Source organism: Myripristis murdjan, chromosome 19 (genome assembly GCF_902150065.1).
Source record: "Myripristis murdjan chromosome 19, fMyrMur1.1, whole genome shotgun sequence".
Lineage (NCBI taxonomy): Eukaryota > Metazoa > Chordata > Actinopteri > Holocentriformes > Holocentridae > Myripristis > Myripristis murdjan.
The window spans coordinates 2,027,292-2,044,597 of NC_043998.1; the positions used below are offsets into that span (position 1 = coordinate 2,027,292).

The 17,306-nt window shown below is 43.0% G+C and overlaps 1 protein-coding gene across 2 annotated transcripts in view; it reads left to right on the top strand.

Moving 5' to 3' along the window:
* dock1 (dedicator of cytokinesis 1) overlaps positions 1-17,306 on the top strand; it is a 193,787-nt gene that overhangs the window by 26,530 nt on the left and 149,951 nt on the right. For both annotated transcript variants that reach the window (XM_030077881.1, XM_030077882.1), the window contains exons 6-15: positions 1,350-1,498; positions 2,369-2,504; positions 3,988-4,145; positions 4,938-5,019; positions 5,655-5,790; positions 7,088-7,160; positions 9,518-9,597; positions 12,086-12,211; positions 12,492-12,616; positions 15,698-15,796. In XM_030077881.1, coding sequence (XP_029933741.1) covers positions 1,350-1,498; positions 2,369-2,504; positions 3,988-4,145; positions 4,938-5,019; positions 5,655-5,790; positions 7,088-7,160; positions 9,518-9,597; positions 12,086-12,211; positions 12,492-12,616; positions 15,698-15,796 — 1,164 coding nt within the window. The remainder of the gene's footprint in view (positions 1-1,349; positions 1,499-2,368; positions 2,505-3,987; positions 4,146-4,937; positions 5,020-5,654; positions 5,791-7,087; positions 7,161-9,517; positions 9,598-12,085; positions 12,212-12,491; positions 12,617-15,697; positions 15,797-17,306) is intronic.

Genomic DNA, 17,306 nt, shown 5'->3' on the forward strand with positions numbered 1-17,306 from the left:
CCCTGAAGTTCCGGCGGTGGAAATGGGCCGCTCCCTCCCAATTCCACAGGGACGGTTGGGCGATTAATTTAATTTTATTTTCAATTACAATTTTGTCTTGTCTTGTCAGCAATTATGAAAACAAGATAATTGGTAATTGGTACTTGGTAATAATCATTGGTGTCCTCACTGAAACCACTTTTAGATCCACCGGCTGTATTTCACCCATGATTTAGATTATTCAGTTTGAAGTTGTGTTTAAGGTCTTGTATAACTACAGATAGCAGCTCAAATTTTTCTATTAGTAGAAAACAACTTTATATGTTGAGCATCTGCTCCATGTGAAGCTCTTATATATGGTAATTTGGTCATTTTAATCGGATGTAGCCATGTGGGAGATGAATTCCTTCATTTTTGATTGTATTAAAAGGCCTGCATAGGGAAATTATTAGGGCTGTCAAGTGATTAATTGTTTTAATCACATCAATCACAAGGTGGTCATGGATAAATCATGATTAATCACATTTTTAAAAAGAATAAAATGACTTGCTTGCTTACCCTTCCACTGTTGTGTTGGGTATTTTGGAAACAGCTCTTGCTCTCCAAAGGGGTTGATATGATGGATTCCCTGACGTAATCTGATGTTTTTCCACCCGTTGTCTTCAGCAGTGCTGATGGGCCGACGGTCCATGGAAATCCATTTAGCAGCTACATCGCTCAGTTCTGCTGTGTTGACAAATCTGACCCTTACACACTCCACAAGTGTGGTTTGACAGCACTGCTGCTGGTAGTACTAATGTTGTTCGCTGTTGGAGGCACTAGCAAGAAAAGAAAAGTTTGGCATTTAGCTGATGTTTTCAACTCGTTTGTTCACATGACTATTTTTTTGTTCAGAGGTCATCGGGAGGCCTCTTGATAGAAAACTTGTCATCCAGTGGTCTACAAACTTGACAGTCTTGTCATTTTTTTTTTCTGTTTTTTTTTTTTTCACGTGGAGTTAAGGGTCAAAAATGGTTCAAAGGTTCATCAGTGCATTTATTTGTGTTTATTTTGTAATAACACGTTAAAATTCTCAGATTAATCATATGTCTTTAAACATTATCTTTGACAGCCCTAAGAATTATATAATGTTTTCTGACTTTTTATTTTTTCTGAAAACAATAACTATCTAGAAAATTTAAAAAGATGCAGTTTTGTGCTGTATTTTCATAGTTTTATGCTCAAAATGTCATGAAAACCTTCCCTTGCCCCCATATTTCCCTGTCTGGACTCTCAAGGTTGGCAAGTAATGCCCATCAAGTACATGGATGTTCTGTATTTCATGCTTTAATATGTGTAAGCCGTCTTCATCCCTCTGTTTCCGCCAACAGGGGGACAAGCGTGAGATGTTCAACTCTGTCCGTGACATGATCTATGACCTCATCGAATGGCGCTCACAGATCCTGTCTGGCACCCTGCCGCAGGACGAGCTCACCGAGCTCAAACAGAAAGTCACCTCCAAGATAGACTACGGCAACAAGTAAGGATCAGTTCTTAAGCAGCTTTTAGCGTTGTCCTTCCCTTCTCACAGCTTATATCCCTTTATCCTCACATCTAGCTGGTAAAATGACTCTCATTGGTATAGGTCAGCAGTGTCAGTCAATAGAAAATGACAGGTCATCGCTTAGCTTGAGCACAAACTGAGGGGATTTAGCTTCAGCAAACCATACTGTATTCCATCATGAAATGACAGCTTTTGCTGCGTCTGCAGTGGGCCAACAAGATCAGTTGAAAATGAAAATTGTGAACTTCACTCTGGCCAGGTAGAGAAATGGCTTTTGCCTCAGAAGCGGCAGGAAGTGTTGAGGTGATGAAACACACTGACTCCACCTTGGCAGCAAGCTGCACTCTGCTGATTCCCTGCTGAGAACACTTGGACAAAGGAGGAGAGCTTTGAAAGAAAAAGTCAAGGGAGTGAATATTAGAGGGAATATTGCATACAAGGAAAATGAGGAAAAGGGAGTGGCGTGGTAGTGTAAAATAAAAACTGTGTGTGGGTGTATGTGTGTGTTCGTAAGTGTGGAGTGCAGGCTGAAAGCCTGTCTCTCAGTCTGCAGGTTGGACTTATCTGTCCTCCCCCTTTCTCTCAGCAGTCCTGCCTCCTCCACACTCTGAGCACCTCACAAAGGCCTGCTGGCCTCAGTCCGTCTCTGTCTTCATGTCTCAGCCGCCTCAACTCTGCTCTGGCCACAGGCCTCTCTTGTACACCACTGTTTCCTTTCTCACACAAACATATGCATGCACACCTGTGTTCACACAGCCACAGCCACACACTCACGCAATGTCTCATAGAGGAGTATTGTATATTTTAATCTTACAGGTCTTGAATTCTGCCACTTTTGTGTACTAGGTACCTGGATCTAGATCTGGTGGTGAGAGATAAGGATGGTAACATTTTGGACCCTGAGCTAACCAGCACCATCAGCCTGTTCAGAGCACATGAGGCGGCGTCCAAACAAATTGAAGACAGAATCCAAGAGGAAAAGGTAAGGTTAACACCTGCACGAGACCTGGTCTAGCCTCCTAGACCCCGTTTTCACCTTGCATTAAACTATGATCAGTGTATGGATAACATGCCTGGATGAGCACAAACACATGCAAGGTGTGAAAATACACAGTCCAGTTGTGATCTGACTGTGTTCACATCAGATCTAGAATGTGAAAAAATTGTATCCAGTCACAAGTCAGACAGAATGCAGACATAGATAACGCATAAAATCCCAGGTGTAAATGCAATGACATGATGAGATATTTTACAATAAATTCAGATGCAGATTGCATTTTAAAACCATGTGAAATGAGGTGAAATGAGGTGCAGTTCCTCCATGATCTATAATGCAGAGGTGATCACGGGTCACTGACACTGTCACCCTGGTGGCCTGGGAATAAAGAGGAAGGAGGAGGTGGAAGGGAGACAAGAGACAAAGTTCACATGAGCAAATTCATATCATATCACTAGTAAAGAAATAGTTGAGCAGCACAGGAAGCATTGAACTGTGTTTGGTCCCTTACAGTATATGGGAATATCCTTGAGAGCAGTGTAACACCTCCTGTGGAGACTGCTTCCTCCACAGCAGCATCTGCTCCCCAACTCCTCCTGCCCTGCAGGCCAAGAGCTCAATGTGGGGAGTGTGGCATCTGCACAGCTTGAGTCTTCAGTCTTCAGTCTGGAAGTGGGGAAAGATACTTGGCTGCTCACAGGAAAAGGCTTAATCAGAAAATCTAAGAAAATTAAGTGCCCTGCAGCTATGTGGTCTCATCTTACGTGACCTTTTCATCCAGAGGTCTTTATTGCATATACATGGGCAATATAAAAGTCTTCCGGTCAATGGCATACATATTAATGCCGTGGCCCCAGCATATTTTTTGAAGGGCATCCAGAAGATCCACAATCAATCTTCTCATTACTGAAGATGCAATTCTCGGGGAACACACAAATATAAAGGCTTTTCAGCGTGGACTGCATTGTGATTAGGGCTGTACCCACCTCACCATTTCCAGAGTTGGCCTTTCAATGTGACGAATTGACTCTTTCCACTCCCTACTGCCTGTTTTCCACTCCTTACCATAATATATTCCAAATGCATTTTTATGATGATCTGTCTCTTATTGTCATATTGCCATGCCTTGTAACTGTCTAAAAAGAAAAACAAACAAACAACAAAAAAAAGTCAACTCTCATGGGACAGTCCTACTTGTGATACTGATGGATTTAAAGATATTATAAAATCATGCTTGATAACTTTTTAAGTTGTCACATTTGACAGAAGCTGTGCCTAACATCAAATAATTGTGGAGACCTACAGTATCACTTCTTTTATATGCTGATGCTGTACCAGGGGCCTCCAGACCATCTCCCAGGGCTCATTGTTCAAACTACACAGGCCACAGGCCTAGCCATGTGGCAGGCAGGCTGGTGAAGAGTACTGTCCCAGTATTGAATGCAACACCTCTGTTTCCCTCCGGCAGTCCCAGAAGCACAATATTGATCTGAGCAGGCAAGCAAAGTTTGCCTCCACCCCCTCCTTTGCCCTCTTCGTGACTCTGAAGAATGTGGTGTGTAAGATTGGTGAAGACGCAGAGGTTCTCATGTCCCTCTATGACCCAGTGGAGTCTAAGTTCATCAGGTATGCCCATGGGTGCACATCAAGTCACACACACACACACACACACACACACACACACAGATAAAGACAAGGGTTTGCATTGTATTTCCATTATATTCAACTGGCAGAATTCAATTTTCCCATTCATTCCAGTTGAATTATTATTGCCAGTCTCTTATCAGTTTGTGTGCATGCATTAAATAATAGTCTCATGAATGGTTATGTAGCAAAATGACCATGAGAGGGTTTTAATACCATTGGAAATGATGTGGAACTAAAGGCTCATCATTGTAAAGATGAACCTAAACATGACATGAGCACCAGGCTGAACTGGGAGCTGAACAGTGGAGTATACACACCCATAATCTTTCATGTTTGACTAGTGCTCCCATGGAGTTGCTCTCCATAGTGAAATCAGGACCTCTTTACAAATACGTTATGTAATGTAGCTGCACTAATTGTCCTGTTAGGTGATAGGCTTTTTTTTTTTTTTTTTTGTGTAAGACATCCAACTGCCCAGGGATTTGCTATTGTTTGAGGATTGCAGCAACAAATTATCACAATTACAGCAACTCTGCTTTGTTTCTCTTGCATCCAGCGTCAGTCGTGCATTTTGCTTTCCAAACAGACCTGTGGCCAGATTACTGCTCAGCCTTCTGCAGCTTTGAGGGCAGCCTTAGTTATTGCACCTCATCTGATTGGGATAATCTCATTGCATTCTAGTGGTCCTCGGTGTGAATATAGCATGAGAGATTGCTTAGGCACATTGAAAGGTTCAGTCACACTTCTTTCCCCGTCCTTTCTCCTTCACAGTGAAAACTACCTGGTGAAATGGTCAAGTTCAGGGCTGGTTAAAGACATAGACCAACTCCATAACCTGCGGGCAGTCTTCACGGTGAGTGTGTGTGTGTGTGTGTGTGTGTGTGTGTGTGTGTGTGTGTTCATGTGCGTGTACATATGTGCACATGTGTGCTGTTGTCTGTGCAAGCTTGCCTGTGGTAGACCACTGTTTATTCAGCCATGTTATGAGGGATGTGGGAGCCTGTTTGCGTAGCCTGTATTTGTTAAGCTCTCTCAGAAAGAACCTGGCTCACCGTGTGTATTTACCAAGGCAGTCACCTCTATCTAATGGAGGCCCAAGGGCGGAGGGGTCAGCCTGCACCCACAGGGAGCACTTTCCTGGATCAGGCAAGGATCGCCCACAGGAAATGAATTTGTGGACACAATCAAAGATGACGTTCAGGCTATTTGTGGTGAAAAGTTGTCCCTTAACAAAAATGTATCCTCCCCTAAAAAGGTGCCATCAGTTGATCGATTGTTCTGCGCCCAGTATTGTTGTAGCCTAATAAATGGCCTGTGCCTGATGGACTCTAAATCCAGACAAATTTGCCAGAGGATTTTGCCAATATTAAATCCGAAATGGATCTGATTGTAATAGTTTTGGATTTGTCTACAAGACATCATTTTTGGCTGGATTACTCCAAAGAAACAGCCACAGTGTCTCTTTTGTCTGTTTTTCTTTCGCCCCAGGATTTGGGAAGTGAAGATCTAAAGAGAGAGAAGATCAGCTTTGTGTGTCAGATTGTCAGAGTGGGACGCATGGAGTTACGAGACAACAACACCAAGAAGCTGACCTCAGGACTGAGAAGACCCTTTGGAGTGGCAGGTAAACTAGATCACACATAACACAGTGTGCATGGCGTAGCCAAGTGATGAACATACTGTATTAATGTAGGTGTCTGTTAGGGTTCGACTGATATTGATTCTAATATTTTTTTAATCTAAGCTTCAGATAGCAATATTTTGTGCCAATTGTGCCAAAAGATTGCTGTGGGAAAAAAAAGGAAATTAGAGTAAGTCGCTTTTATTGAAATGTTAAAAGAAACAAAACAAACAGAATATTGCAAATTCAGAATTAAAAAAAAAAAAAAATCAGCGATACATTCAAATACCTATGTTTTTTTTTTTTTTTTTAAACAACCTTATTCTGGAGAGGGAGGACATGGACACGGCAATATCCTAGTTAGACGGTGCTTTGTGAAAACAGTGATTATCTTTAACCTTTGCTCAAGCCTTTCCCATGTGCCTCACCCATGCTTTGTCTTACAGTTGAAAATAATTAATATACCAAGGCCCTTTTCCTGGACAAATAAATATATTTGGCCAGAATTCAGAGATATCCAGTTGAAGGAGAAAGAGAAATTAGAGTTTGATTTGTCCCCTGTTGGCAAGCTTCCAGCCCATCGTAAACTAATTAGATTGGCTTTTCGCCCACAGTTCTCCAACAGAGAAAATTATGCCCCTCTTGCCACCTCTTTTCCCAGTGCCACTTGAAGAGAAGGAAAATGACAGGCTGATTTATGATGGCTTATCTTTAGACATGACCATCAGAGCCATTGTACACGGCTATTGTGGAGGGCCGGGTTTTGAGAGTTGCTCGTACTGGGCCTTGCTGATTAAGGGCTTTATATAGACGGTTGACCTCTGGGCTGCGGGGTAACGGCGTAAAGCCCGACGGTGCGCGCCGCTGGAACGGCTGCAGGAGAGAGAGGCGCAAGTGGATCTTCTGCCCTCAGTTTTTGACATCAAATGTGTTTTTGAAGTAGGATCAGAGAACATTTCATGCACTCCCTCTTCGTCCCTCCCCCACTTCCACTACAAAGCTCACTGCACTATGTGGGTCACAGAAATCAAAGTCGACTTGGTGTCACCTCTAATGTGTGTGAGCAATGCTGATTCCATCACAGGCCCATCTCTGCCTCCATTAGCGTTCATTGAAGAGCAGAGGGCCACTCTCGGTGAGGCCTAGTTAATTCTGGGCCAGCCGCAGCCCTTGGGATGGTGGCGCCTTCTGCCTCTGATGTGGACTTGTCATGCAGTTAGCTCCTGTCTCTATCACAGGGATGCTTTTCTTCACAGGCCTTGTGAATGTTTTAACCGCCTCCCCTTGTTTTTTCCCACAGTAATGGATGTCACCGATATTATAACGGGCAAAATGGATGACGAGGACAAGCAGCACTTCATCCCATTTCAGCCGTAAGTGCAGTGTTAAGCAGAACAGTCATTAGCCACCATAAAAAAAACACTTTCAGGCACCATATAAGCATAGACTTCCTTTTAGCTTTGGATAATGTTGCATTAAATAGGGAGGGCAGTACTGGCATGGTTCTGTCCTTACACTTGTTTCCATCATTGTGAGGGCATATGTATATTTGTGTTAAAGACGCAGTGGCTGTGTGTGTGTGTGTGTGTGTGTTTTTTCTTAAACTCCTGAATCCTTGACACCTGATTAGCGGGGGTTTAAAGACACTAGCGCTGCCCTATTCCCTGCTGACTCAATTAAGGCAATCTCATTAACTGCTGCCATTCTCGTAGGACGGCGCACGGAGCCAGAGTAACCTTTTCCTTAACGTGATTTCCTGCATAATTGGAAATGCTTCAGATTCAGGCAGTTTAGCTGGCAGATCACCTCACTTAACGGTTTTATCTGTGGGCATAAATCATGGAAATTAGAGCCTTCCAGTGTGAAGAGAAGAATAGGATCTACAAGGGTTTATTTATGTCTCAAGTGTGAATATTTGCCAATGACTTTCAACTGATGAAGTTATCTCACTGGAGAACTGGCTCCAGCAGCTGCCCCCGTCACAGCTTTCTCACTGTGTGTGTTTTCAAGGCCCACAGAGACAGACGGAGACAGGAAGTGAAGTAGCCATGCAGGGACGGTTGGACGTAACGCTGTAATTTGGATAGAGCTCTGGCATCCAAACTATGTTGTTTGTTAATGGAAATGGCCTGCAGATATGGTCTAAGAAAGAACCAGATACACTGTAACTGAAATAGTTTGTTGTTCCTCTTTGCCAGGGGCTCCTTCTTAATAAAACTGAGACTCACTTGGCCTTGTCCAACACACATTCTTTACAATCCTTGCAAGGAAACTATTTAGCATTTAGATATGCTGTTAACACATTTCCAACAAAATAGTATCATTAGCTTGTTTTGCTGACATTATTAGCTCAATATATCTCCCTCCCCAACATGTTCTGATTATAACTACTGCTACATGTCCTCTGTCCAACTTTTCTGCACTTTTATGAAAATCCTGTCAAAGCACCTGACTTGGTTTTTGGCCATTTTTATGCATTTCCTTTTATTAATTCTATTGCTCAAAACCAAATCTGTGTAACAAATGGTATCAACCCAAAAATTGCTTGCAACAACGTATGACATATGATTGAGCATGGGAATGGCTATCATATGTATCATAATGTACTAATCTTTATCTTGAAGTAAATAAATAGGCTCCTAATTAAAGACAATGTTTATCACAGATTTATGACCATAACAACTTGCCCCTCTGTTCTCTTCAGGTCTTCCCAGCTTTTATATGATATATACCACTTCTGTTTGGCATCTGCTGTTGACTGTTTGTTCCCCCCCTCAAGGACACCCCCTCCTTGTTGAAATGAAACGCAGAGGAAAGCTTACATTGTGCCTGTTTTCCTGCAGTGTTTTGTCCCATGAGTATTAATATCTCTATTGTCTCTTTTTCTTCTGCTTGTAATGGTTTTGGATTGAACGATGGAAGCACTGAAGGCTTTGGCAGTCTGAATGACGGAGCCCTGTGCAGCTTCCTCGATGCTTACATCACCTTCGTTTTTCTTCTCCATGCTCTTCCCTTGTTTTGTTTTGAGTCCTACCACACTGTAGATGCCATCCCTGCCCACCCCGCACATTTCTCTGTGGTTCTCACAGCTGCCACACATGTGGTGCTTCCCAGATCACATCTGCTACTTTCTTATGCTCTGCACATCCCTTTTCTCAATCAGTCTGGCATTCTCTACATCCGAACCCCTCGGAGTACAAAACATACTGTTGAGTTTTCTTTGCTTCATCATTAAAGCAGATTGGGGATGCATGTCTCTGGTTGACTCTTGTTATATTCCTGGGTGTGTGAATAGGCCCAGGGTCCTGCTTTGAGAAAGTTTCAAGGCTGAGTGCAGGCAGATCTAGCTTCCCGCTGCTGCTGTGGCTCTATTATAAAGGCCAACTCAGCTTCCTAAATGACGATTTCTCTGTGTGTTTCTGTCATTACCCATCCTGCCTCACTGTTAACTGCTAACAATTGGCTTTGTCTCTGTCACGGTATTCGCATCACTGTTCGGTGTGTCTCTTCTTTCCTCTTTTCTCTCTGTCTCTCTCTCACATCCCACACCCTTCTCCACAACCATCGCCCTCCGAATCTTCTCGCCCCACTCCTCCTCCTGTTCTTTGTCCTCCCTCCTCTTCCTCCATCTTTTCCCTGTGGTGTTTTGCCTGTTGTGTGCATACTGCAGGCTAGCGTTGGATGACGCCATTCGCCACAAGCAGCTGAACATCTCCCGTTTTTCACCCAGGGTGGCGGGGGAGAACGACTTCCTCCAGACTGTCATCAACAAAGTCATCGCTGCCAAAGAGGTCAATCACAAGGGTCAAGGTACTGTGCTGCGGTCAGACACGGGGGCCCGGGCTTGGAAGCAGACTCATTACATTACTGAATAATTTTTATGCCTCACATCTATGTCTTTTTCAATTTATATTAAATTTCAAACCAGGGTTTGTCCTTGCTTTCTGCTCCCCTGTCTTAAAATTGCTCCCAAGGACGGCACCAATTGGAGTCAAGGGACTCCTCTGAAACAGCACAAAACTTTCTACAGCAGTCTGCTTCCTTCCAAAACGATGCCCACTGCAGCACTGGGCAAAGCTTGGTGGTACTTTGGCAATTGGTCAAAGTCTAAAACTTATAAAAGAAAAAAACAACAACAAAAAGCTCACTGCAAATCAAGCCATTTATGCCATAGGTGTGTTATGCATCAGTTTTTTTGTTTGTTTTTTTATTATTAAAAGTGCATTTGGGACCTCTTTATCCATTTATCCAGTTATTTATTCATTCCAGTAAACAGTCATAGTCAATGGAAGTTGTGGGATAATTGTCAGTATTTTGCTTATTGTGACACCAAATGTATTTTTAAATAATAATTTAAACAATTAATTTAAACTGCCTATTGTTATACCAAGATTGTTCAAGTTCTTGTTCATAATGCCAAACAACCTGGAAGAGAGCCTGCCACTCAGATGGCTTATTCAGTTCATGACCTGATGACCAGCTACTGTAAACTTTTATTTGAGACAGTTTCCATGGCCTTCCTCTTTCTGTTACTCATTCTTCTCCTTCTCATCAATTTCTTCTTCCCCTTTTCCTTACCTCTGCCTTCCCTCTTACTTTGCTTTCTCCTCACTTTCTATCTTATAACTAAATGGCTAAACTGTTCTCAGATGCCATATTGCTGCTAGCAGCAATAATTTCATTCGATGGCATATTTAGAGCTGTTCATACAACATCAGATTTCTCCCAAATATATTGGCAAGGCACAGAAACTCATCTCACAGATGAGAACATAATTCTTTGTCAAGTGCCCACACTATAAATCACAGCTCATTCTATAAATAGTAGCACACATCACCATGACTACAGGATCTAAGTAATCCAGCTGTTAATTAAGCTGGTGATTCGTCTGCAAAAACTCGATTTTATCATTGATTTGACGTGTCTGGTTAGAACAACAGTAGCCATCTGAGGATTGCGGGGAGGATTTGTAGAAACATCATGACGGCCTCCCTGGTATTGTCATGTCCTATGAAGATGTACTCGGAAAAATGTCAGGTCTGCTCAGGCCCAGACTGGGAGAACAGCAGAGCACTGAGAGCAGCTGTTTTGGTCACGCTCACATATCAAAAGGCTTCCAGCTAGGCTAGTGAGGGACCTGTCACTCGTGACAATATGGGGCCTGTACAGTGAAAGGGAATAAAGCCCCCGGTCGCACAGGCACCACTAATTTTGGGAGCATGCAAACGGGGCAGATCAGTGTGAGGGCTTTAATTGGATGGCACTACCTTTTTGGAGTCATTTCCAGTCTTTTTCAAAACATTGTGTCTTTGCTTCTTTTTCCCCCGACTGAATATTATGAACGAGTGATGCCAAGCCCTCTGTATTGTGGTTACAGAATAGCTGAAGCCAGTGTGCCATGCAGAGTCTAAGCCTCCCACCAGGAGAAAAGGAGACCAGCCGCTGGTGTTAAATTGTCAGGAAAGATGATCCGTGAAAGCCCCCCTTGGTCCATTGTTTCAGAATTGGCCAAACCCACAGAGTAACATCCCTAGCATCACAATCTCGTGTCTTTCCAAGAACAATCATTTAGCTCGGGAAATTACTGGTCCATGCTCTGCTTGAACAATTTAACTGCTCTACCTTAAATGTCACTGATTTTCATTCAAAACAAAATGGTGCCTGAAAAAAGAGGTCAAAGCTTTGGGGACGGCATTGTGAATTTTGCAGTGGAACAGAGTGCAGTTTTTTCTGTGTTTATTCCGTTTTTTTTTAGGACACGCAGCTCCCTTTGCTTGTAATGTGTAAAACTTATCTTTCTGCTGTTACTTGGTGCTCAGGTGCACTTCTGCAATATTTAGCAGAACTAAGGTTTGCAGTGTTTCAGGCCATGCAGAGCCCCAGTTGCTCTACAGAAAAGAAATGTGATGTCCATTCTCTTAGTCACAACCACACTGCTATAACTGCTTTTTAGTGTTAATGGGTGGAGTTTTTAATCGTTTTCTCACCTACTACAATCATGCATACTCCCCCACCACACTGCCCCAAGCTGAGCACTTAGAAAGCATTAACACATTTTTTGCTCTTTTTTTTAATGTGTTTGCGTAATCACATCCCTGAGCATAGCTTCTGTTTAGTAAGGTGTCTTGCCCTACAGCTGCTTCTCTTTAGTCTCTTTACGACAGCAGAAAGCAGGAAAACAATTCTTCTTCTTTTTTTTTTTTTTTTTTTTTAGAATTTCCCTAGGGCAGTTTGGTGTACCGCTGTCTCATACTGATGATATTTTGGTTCTCCCTCCTGTGATGTGCCCTCTCACCAGGTCTGTGGGTGACTCTGAAGCTGCTTCCCGGAGACATCCATCAGATTAGGAAGGACTTCCCCCACCTGGTGGACCGATCGACAGCTGTGGCTCGGAAGATGGGTTTTCCGGAGATCATCATGCCAGGTGGAGGGTTCACAAGGCTTTACCTCAGCTTTCTGTCCATGAGAAATCTCCTGCATGAGTTCCTTCAAAGACACATTGCTTCACTGAAAGCTTAATTCACCCAGGAAGTACCATTACAATTAAAATTTTCTAAAATGTGTGAGAGAATATGGCAGTAGCACAGTTCAGTAACATTCGCTCATCAACACAATTGATGCAGTTAGCCATAAGGTATGTGTCATATGCCTCCTCAGTGACCTCTACGAAGTTTGTCTCACTTGTTTGTTAATGTTTCTTCAAGGTGATGTACGGAACGACATCTACGTGACTCTGGTTCAGGGGGAGTTTGACAAGGGGAGCAAGACCACACCCAAAAACGTCGAGGTGACCATGTCTGTCTACGACGAGGACGGAAAAAAACTGGAGGTACGAATTAGGAATGTCACTTTCCTGCTTTGGCATTTTTGCCTGGGTTCAATTCCCCCCTCAGCATCCAGGACATAAGTGCTATAGCTGATCTGTCTCTCAGACAGCCTGTGATTTGCCAGGCTTTCTTTAAACTCACACAGCTCAGCACACTGCTTAACTGACCAGGACTCCTATAAAGCAGTGTGATACACAGGTCAGACTTTATGCTTTTGCTGCCTGTCACAAATGACAGACTGCAATTTTGGTGCTTTGCGGTTGATTGACTGGGCTAATATTTGGCTCACCACTGTGGGAATCAACCTTTATCATTGTCAGAGTCGTAGTTGGTGAGTAAAGCACATGGGCTTGCAATATGGGCAGAGAGAGGGAACTGCAATTGACTGTTAGACTGTAAAATCTGTGCTTCCCTTAACTGGCATGATCACCTCTACCAGCAAAGATGGAAGGATGTTATGTTTTCATTTGCATGGTTTCTGTGTTTGTTAGTTAACAAGATAGTGCAAAAAGTTATGAATGGGTTTGGCTGAAATCTGGTAGACAGATAGCTCTTGGCCTGGGAAGCAGATGATTAGAATTTGCTGGTGAACTGGATCTGGGATTTTTGCCATTAGACAATAATTTATGTTTTTGAGCCATAAATATTTTGCAGCCTTCATGTGCTGGTGGCAGTCCAGCACCCAGACCTTCCAAGCTGGCTGCTAAACAGTATCCTGCTCATGTGCCAACTTGTCCAAAAATCAAACCTAGAAGACAAACAGTAAGCAAGCACAAACCATTAGAGAGGCTGCAACTTTTCAATTTGGAGAGCTGTTGAGTGTTGCCCGAGGTTGGCACTTTTACAGCCTTCAGTTTTTTTACTCCTGCCTCAACCCATTATTGCCTGATGCCCTAATGAAGCTGGTTGCTGTAGCCGCTGACCCTTTATCCAGTGTTTCATTATTGTCATCCGCTGCTTGACTTTATATCATCTTCTGCAGGGGCTAAGAGTCAAACGGAGATGTGAAAAGTTTAGAGAAGTTGTACATGCAGGGTGCTTGGGCGGAATTGTTGCCGGAGCTGCGTGATCTCAATTTGAGTGTGCTCTCAGATGTGTGCATGCATATTTTGCCTACATATATATTTGTGCGGAGCAGTGATGGTGGAGAGATGGGAGATGGTGAAATTGTGGTTGTGGGGAGTGCTATCTGCGAACAGTGCATCAGTACATAATACCTTTTGCCTCAAGTATGCATTAAGTCATAGATGATGAGGCTTCATAAATGATTTGTCCCAGCAGGCTGAGGAAGTATAGCAGTGCTGCAGAAGGTCTGTTGTGATTATTGTGGTTCTGAAGTGAAAGAGACGAAGATAATCTCTGCTAGATGGGATGAGGCGATGCAATAACTTCCACAGTTACCATCCTGTTTATGGCTTGACTGTCGCACATTCACTCAACAGTTTCCGTAACAGTGGTGTGCTTACTCAGTCTGTATACGTGGAACATTATAACCGTGTATCTGTATTTAAAGCTGTCATGGCTGCTTGGCTGTAATGATGGGAGTCGGTGACAGCGGTGGGCAGTGATTAAGTAACATCGATCTGAGTCAGTGGTCACAGTCGTGTTGTTTTACAGTGGAGCAGCCTCCATCAACCTTGCGTCTCGCAACTTTTCACATCTTTTCAGCTCTCCTGGGATCAGCAGTAATTTGTCAAATTCTCCCTTTCCTGGAATGTAATTGGTTGTAAGGAAATTCTGCGAGGCACTGTCTCTTCCTGTGATTTTGTCTGATGACCAGTCTGAGTGTGATCTTTGATAAAAGAAACGTAACTTCAGCTTGTTGCTATGGAAACATGGAGCTTGGAATCACACCTACTGGGGAAAAAAAGAAGAAACATTTTTTTTTCACTTAGTCATTTACAGTAATAGCATGGAGGAGCCGGCGTACACCAGGCACTGAAAACAGCAAGATGTAATGGTCAAGTTTTATAAAAGGTTTACTGACAATCTCCTACTTTGCTTGCTTTGACTCTGTATTTTTCACACTTGGCATTTTTCTCTCCCCTGACCCCTCCCTTTCTTGTCCATGCTTCCCCTCTCTCACTTTCTGCTCTCCCTGTATGCCTCTGGCTTTTCTCATCTTCTGATCTTCCATCTGTCTCGAGAAAGGCTTTGTGGTATTGTGAAGTGAAAGGACGGACAGCGAGTCCCTATTCCCTCGACATATTGGCACAACCCCGTAAAACCCTCTCACCTGCGGCTAGGCTCCGGCCATGATGTGTGGCTACATTCCCCGCTCGTCTCTCTCCCAGATCTGAAGCTGTCGTGAATCCTGGCCACTTAGTGAAGGGGCAGAGTTGCAGCAGCTAGCACCTGCCCCCCAGCTCTACTCAGTGCGGCGGGGGGAGACGAGGCCTGTTATTCCTCATAATTGCTGGTTGTCAGAAGCCATTAGCACTGGAGTATGTCAGCAGCGGCGCGCTCACAGGCCAGGGACTCGGCCACAGCAGTGGGAGGATAGAGGTAGGATGAGATGGCTAAGTCCTGATTGAAAGAGAATAAGGCACGCATTTCCCCTCCCCCTTGCGCCCTTCCTTCCAGAGGGCATATAGTGCTTTACATACAGACCATGACCTGTTGAGGAGACTGGGGGCGGGGGACACGAGGGAGAGCTAATGACATGGCTGGACCCAGCAGCACCAGCTGGTCCGCTCCCCTGAGCCGGCTCCCCTCTGCTCCCTGCTGTAGTGAAGCAGGTGAGACACTGCCCCTCCCTCTTAAATATTTAATTTCTCATTTATTTCCAATTTCCACAATTCTGTCAGGGGATTGGCAGCCAACAGACGGATGTTCATGCATTAAGTGCGCACCCAGACTTTTGAGGACCATGCTGCTAGATGAATGCTTTCTGCCCCCGGGAACACATTCAACGAAATAAGCGGCAGTCAATTTTCCACATGCTGCGAATGTGCTAATGTTTGGACAGAGTGATAATAGCTCAGCCAATATCAGTCTGTCACCATATACTTAGAGCTGGGCTAGCATAACCAGATAACCTGTCTTGTAGGATAACTTACTCCAGGCTTTTTCTTTCTCTCTAGAATGTGATCTTCCCTGGCGCCGGGGACGAGGGGATCCTTGAGTACAAGTCCGTCATCTACTACCAGGTTAAGCAGCCACGCTGGTTTGAAACAATTAAGGTGTGTCTCCATACTAGCACCACTTTCACAATTCATTTGGCAGAAAAGAGTGAAGCATTATCTGTGTGTTTGTTAGAAGTCCTAGATGCATTATTCATCACAGCACAGGTCCCCCCAAGCTAGGGAAGTAGTAGTTTTAGATTTTGCTTGTATGATTGTAGTGTGAGAGTGAAAAATCAAATGAGGCTTTTAAATTAAAGATTGTATTTATTGTATTTATTCCTTTCTTTTTTGGTTCTGCAAAAAGTGTGCTCTGTTTGAAAATGCATTTAAGTGTGGTGGGGGAAAAAAGTGTGTTTCAGCCTTTTTCAAAATTTACTGTTGCTGCTTTTGAAACAGATATAATACAGTAACTTCCTTTTTGAAACACACACACTCACACACACACACACACACACACACACACACACACACACACACACACACACTCAGAAAAACAAGGATTAGACTTACTGTAATGCTTAAATCTTTTGCATCTAGCCTGTATTCTTGGAAAGCATTTGAAACATACAGCAGTGAACGAGCAAACAGAATAAATGATCTGCCTGAGCGAACTCTCAAGACTCACAAAGAGAGCCAAGCGATGACTGGAAGACACCTAATGAGAGGAAACTTTGTTTCAACTATATTGCAGCTGTTTTGATGAGCTTTTTAAAATGCAAACTAATTGATGGATATTGCAGTCGTCACGTTCCTGCTCTGTTGCAGTTGGCTGAAAGCCCGACTCCCAGCTCAATTCTACATCATAGATTATAACTGTTTCATATTTTAATCCCTACCAGATTTATGTTCCAACTTGCGACCAAGTAAATATATTTTAACCTTCTGTTATTAACTTGACATGAGTATGCAAGGATAGAGGTTTAGTTAGTTTCATCCATTAACATTTGTTTTAAATGTATTTATCTTTGGGAAAAGCACTAAGGTCTTCCATTTACAGTGCTTCCAAAGTCACTACAATAAAACATAACCAGCACCGAATGATATAATAAATGACCAACAATTTCTGTATAGAAAAGAGCACAATTACAGATAAAACACAACACAATTAAAAAGAAAAGAGACCCAAGAGACCAAAATCTAATAAAAATCATTCAACAATAATTATTTATAATAATAATAACTTGAAAAATAAGTTAAACAATTACAATCAAGGGCAGTAAGACTGAAAATAAGCCCCTGGAACTGGCCTAAAGGAATCAGTGAGTCAGATTTCAAGTAAACTGGACTCACTTTTTTCCATTGTGTTTTGCAAATTTAATCTTCAGTAACACTTTTGGCCTATCCCGATTGCTGATCCTGTTTGATTTAAGGTTGGGATGTTTCGTCTTTTGACAGGCGTAATCTTGTGCAAATCTGAGACTGCGTGCAGGAGCATAGCAGCATAGATATATTTAACAAAGCTATGCTTACAGTCAGGAAATTGTAGTGTTTTAAAGTGCAGGTAATAGTGATGTTGGTTAATGGTTGTCTCCAGACCCAGAGTTAAGTTATTGTAGCTCAAAGATTG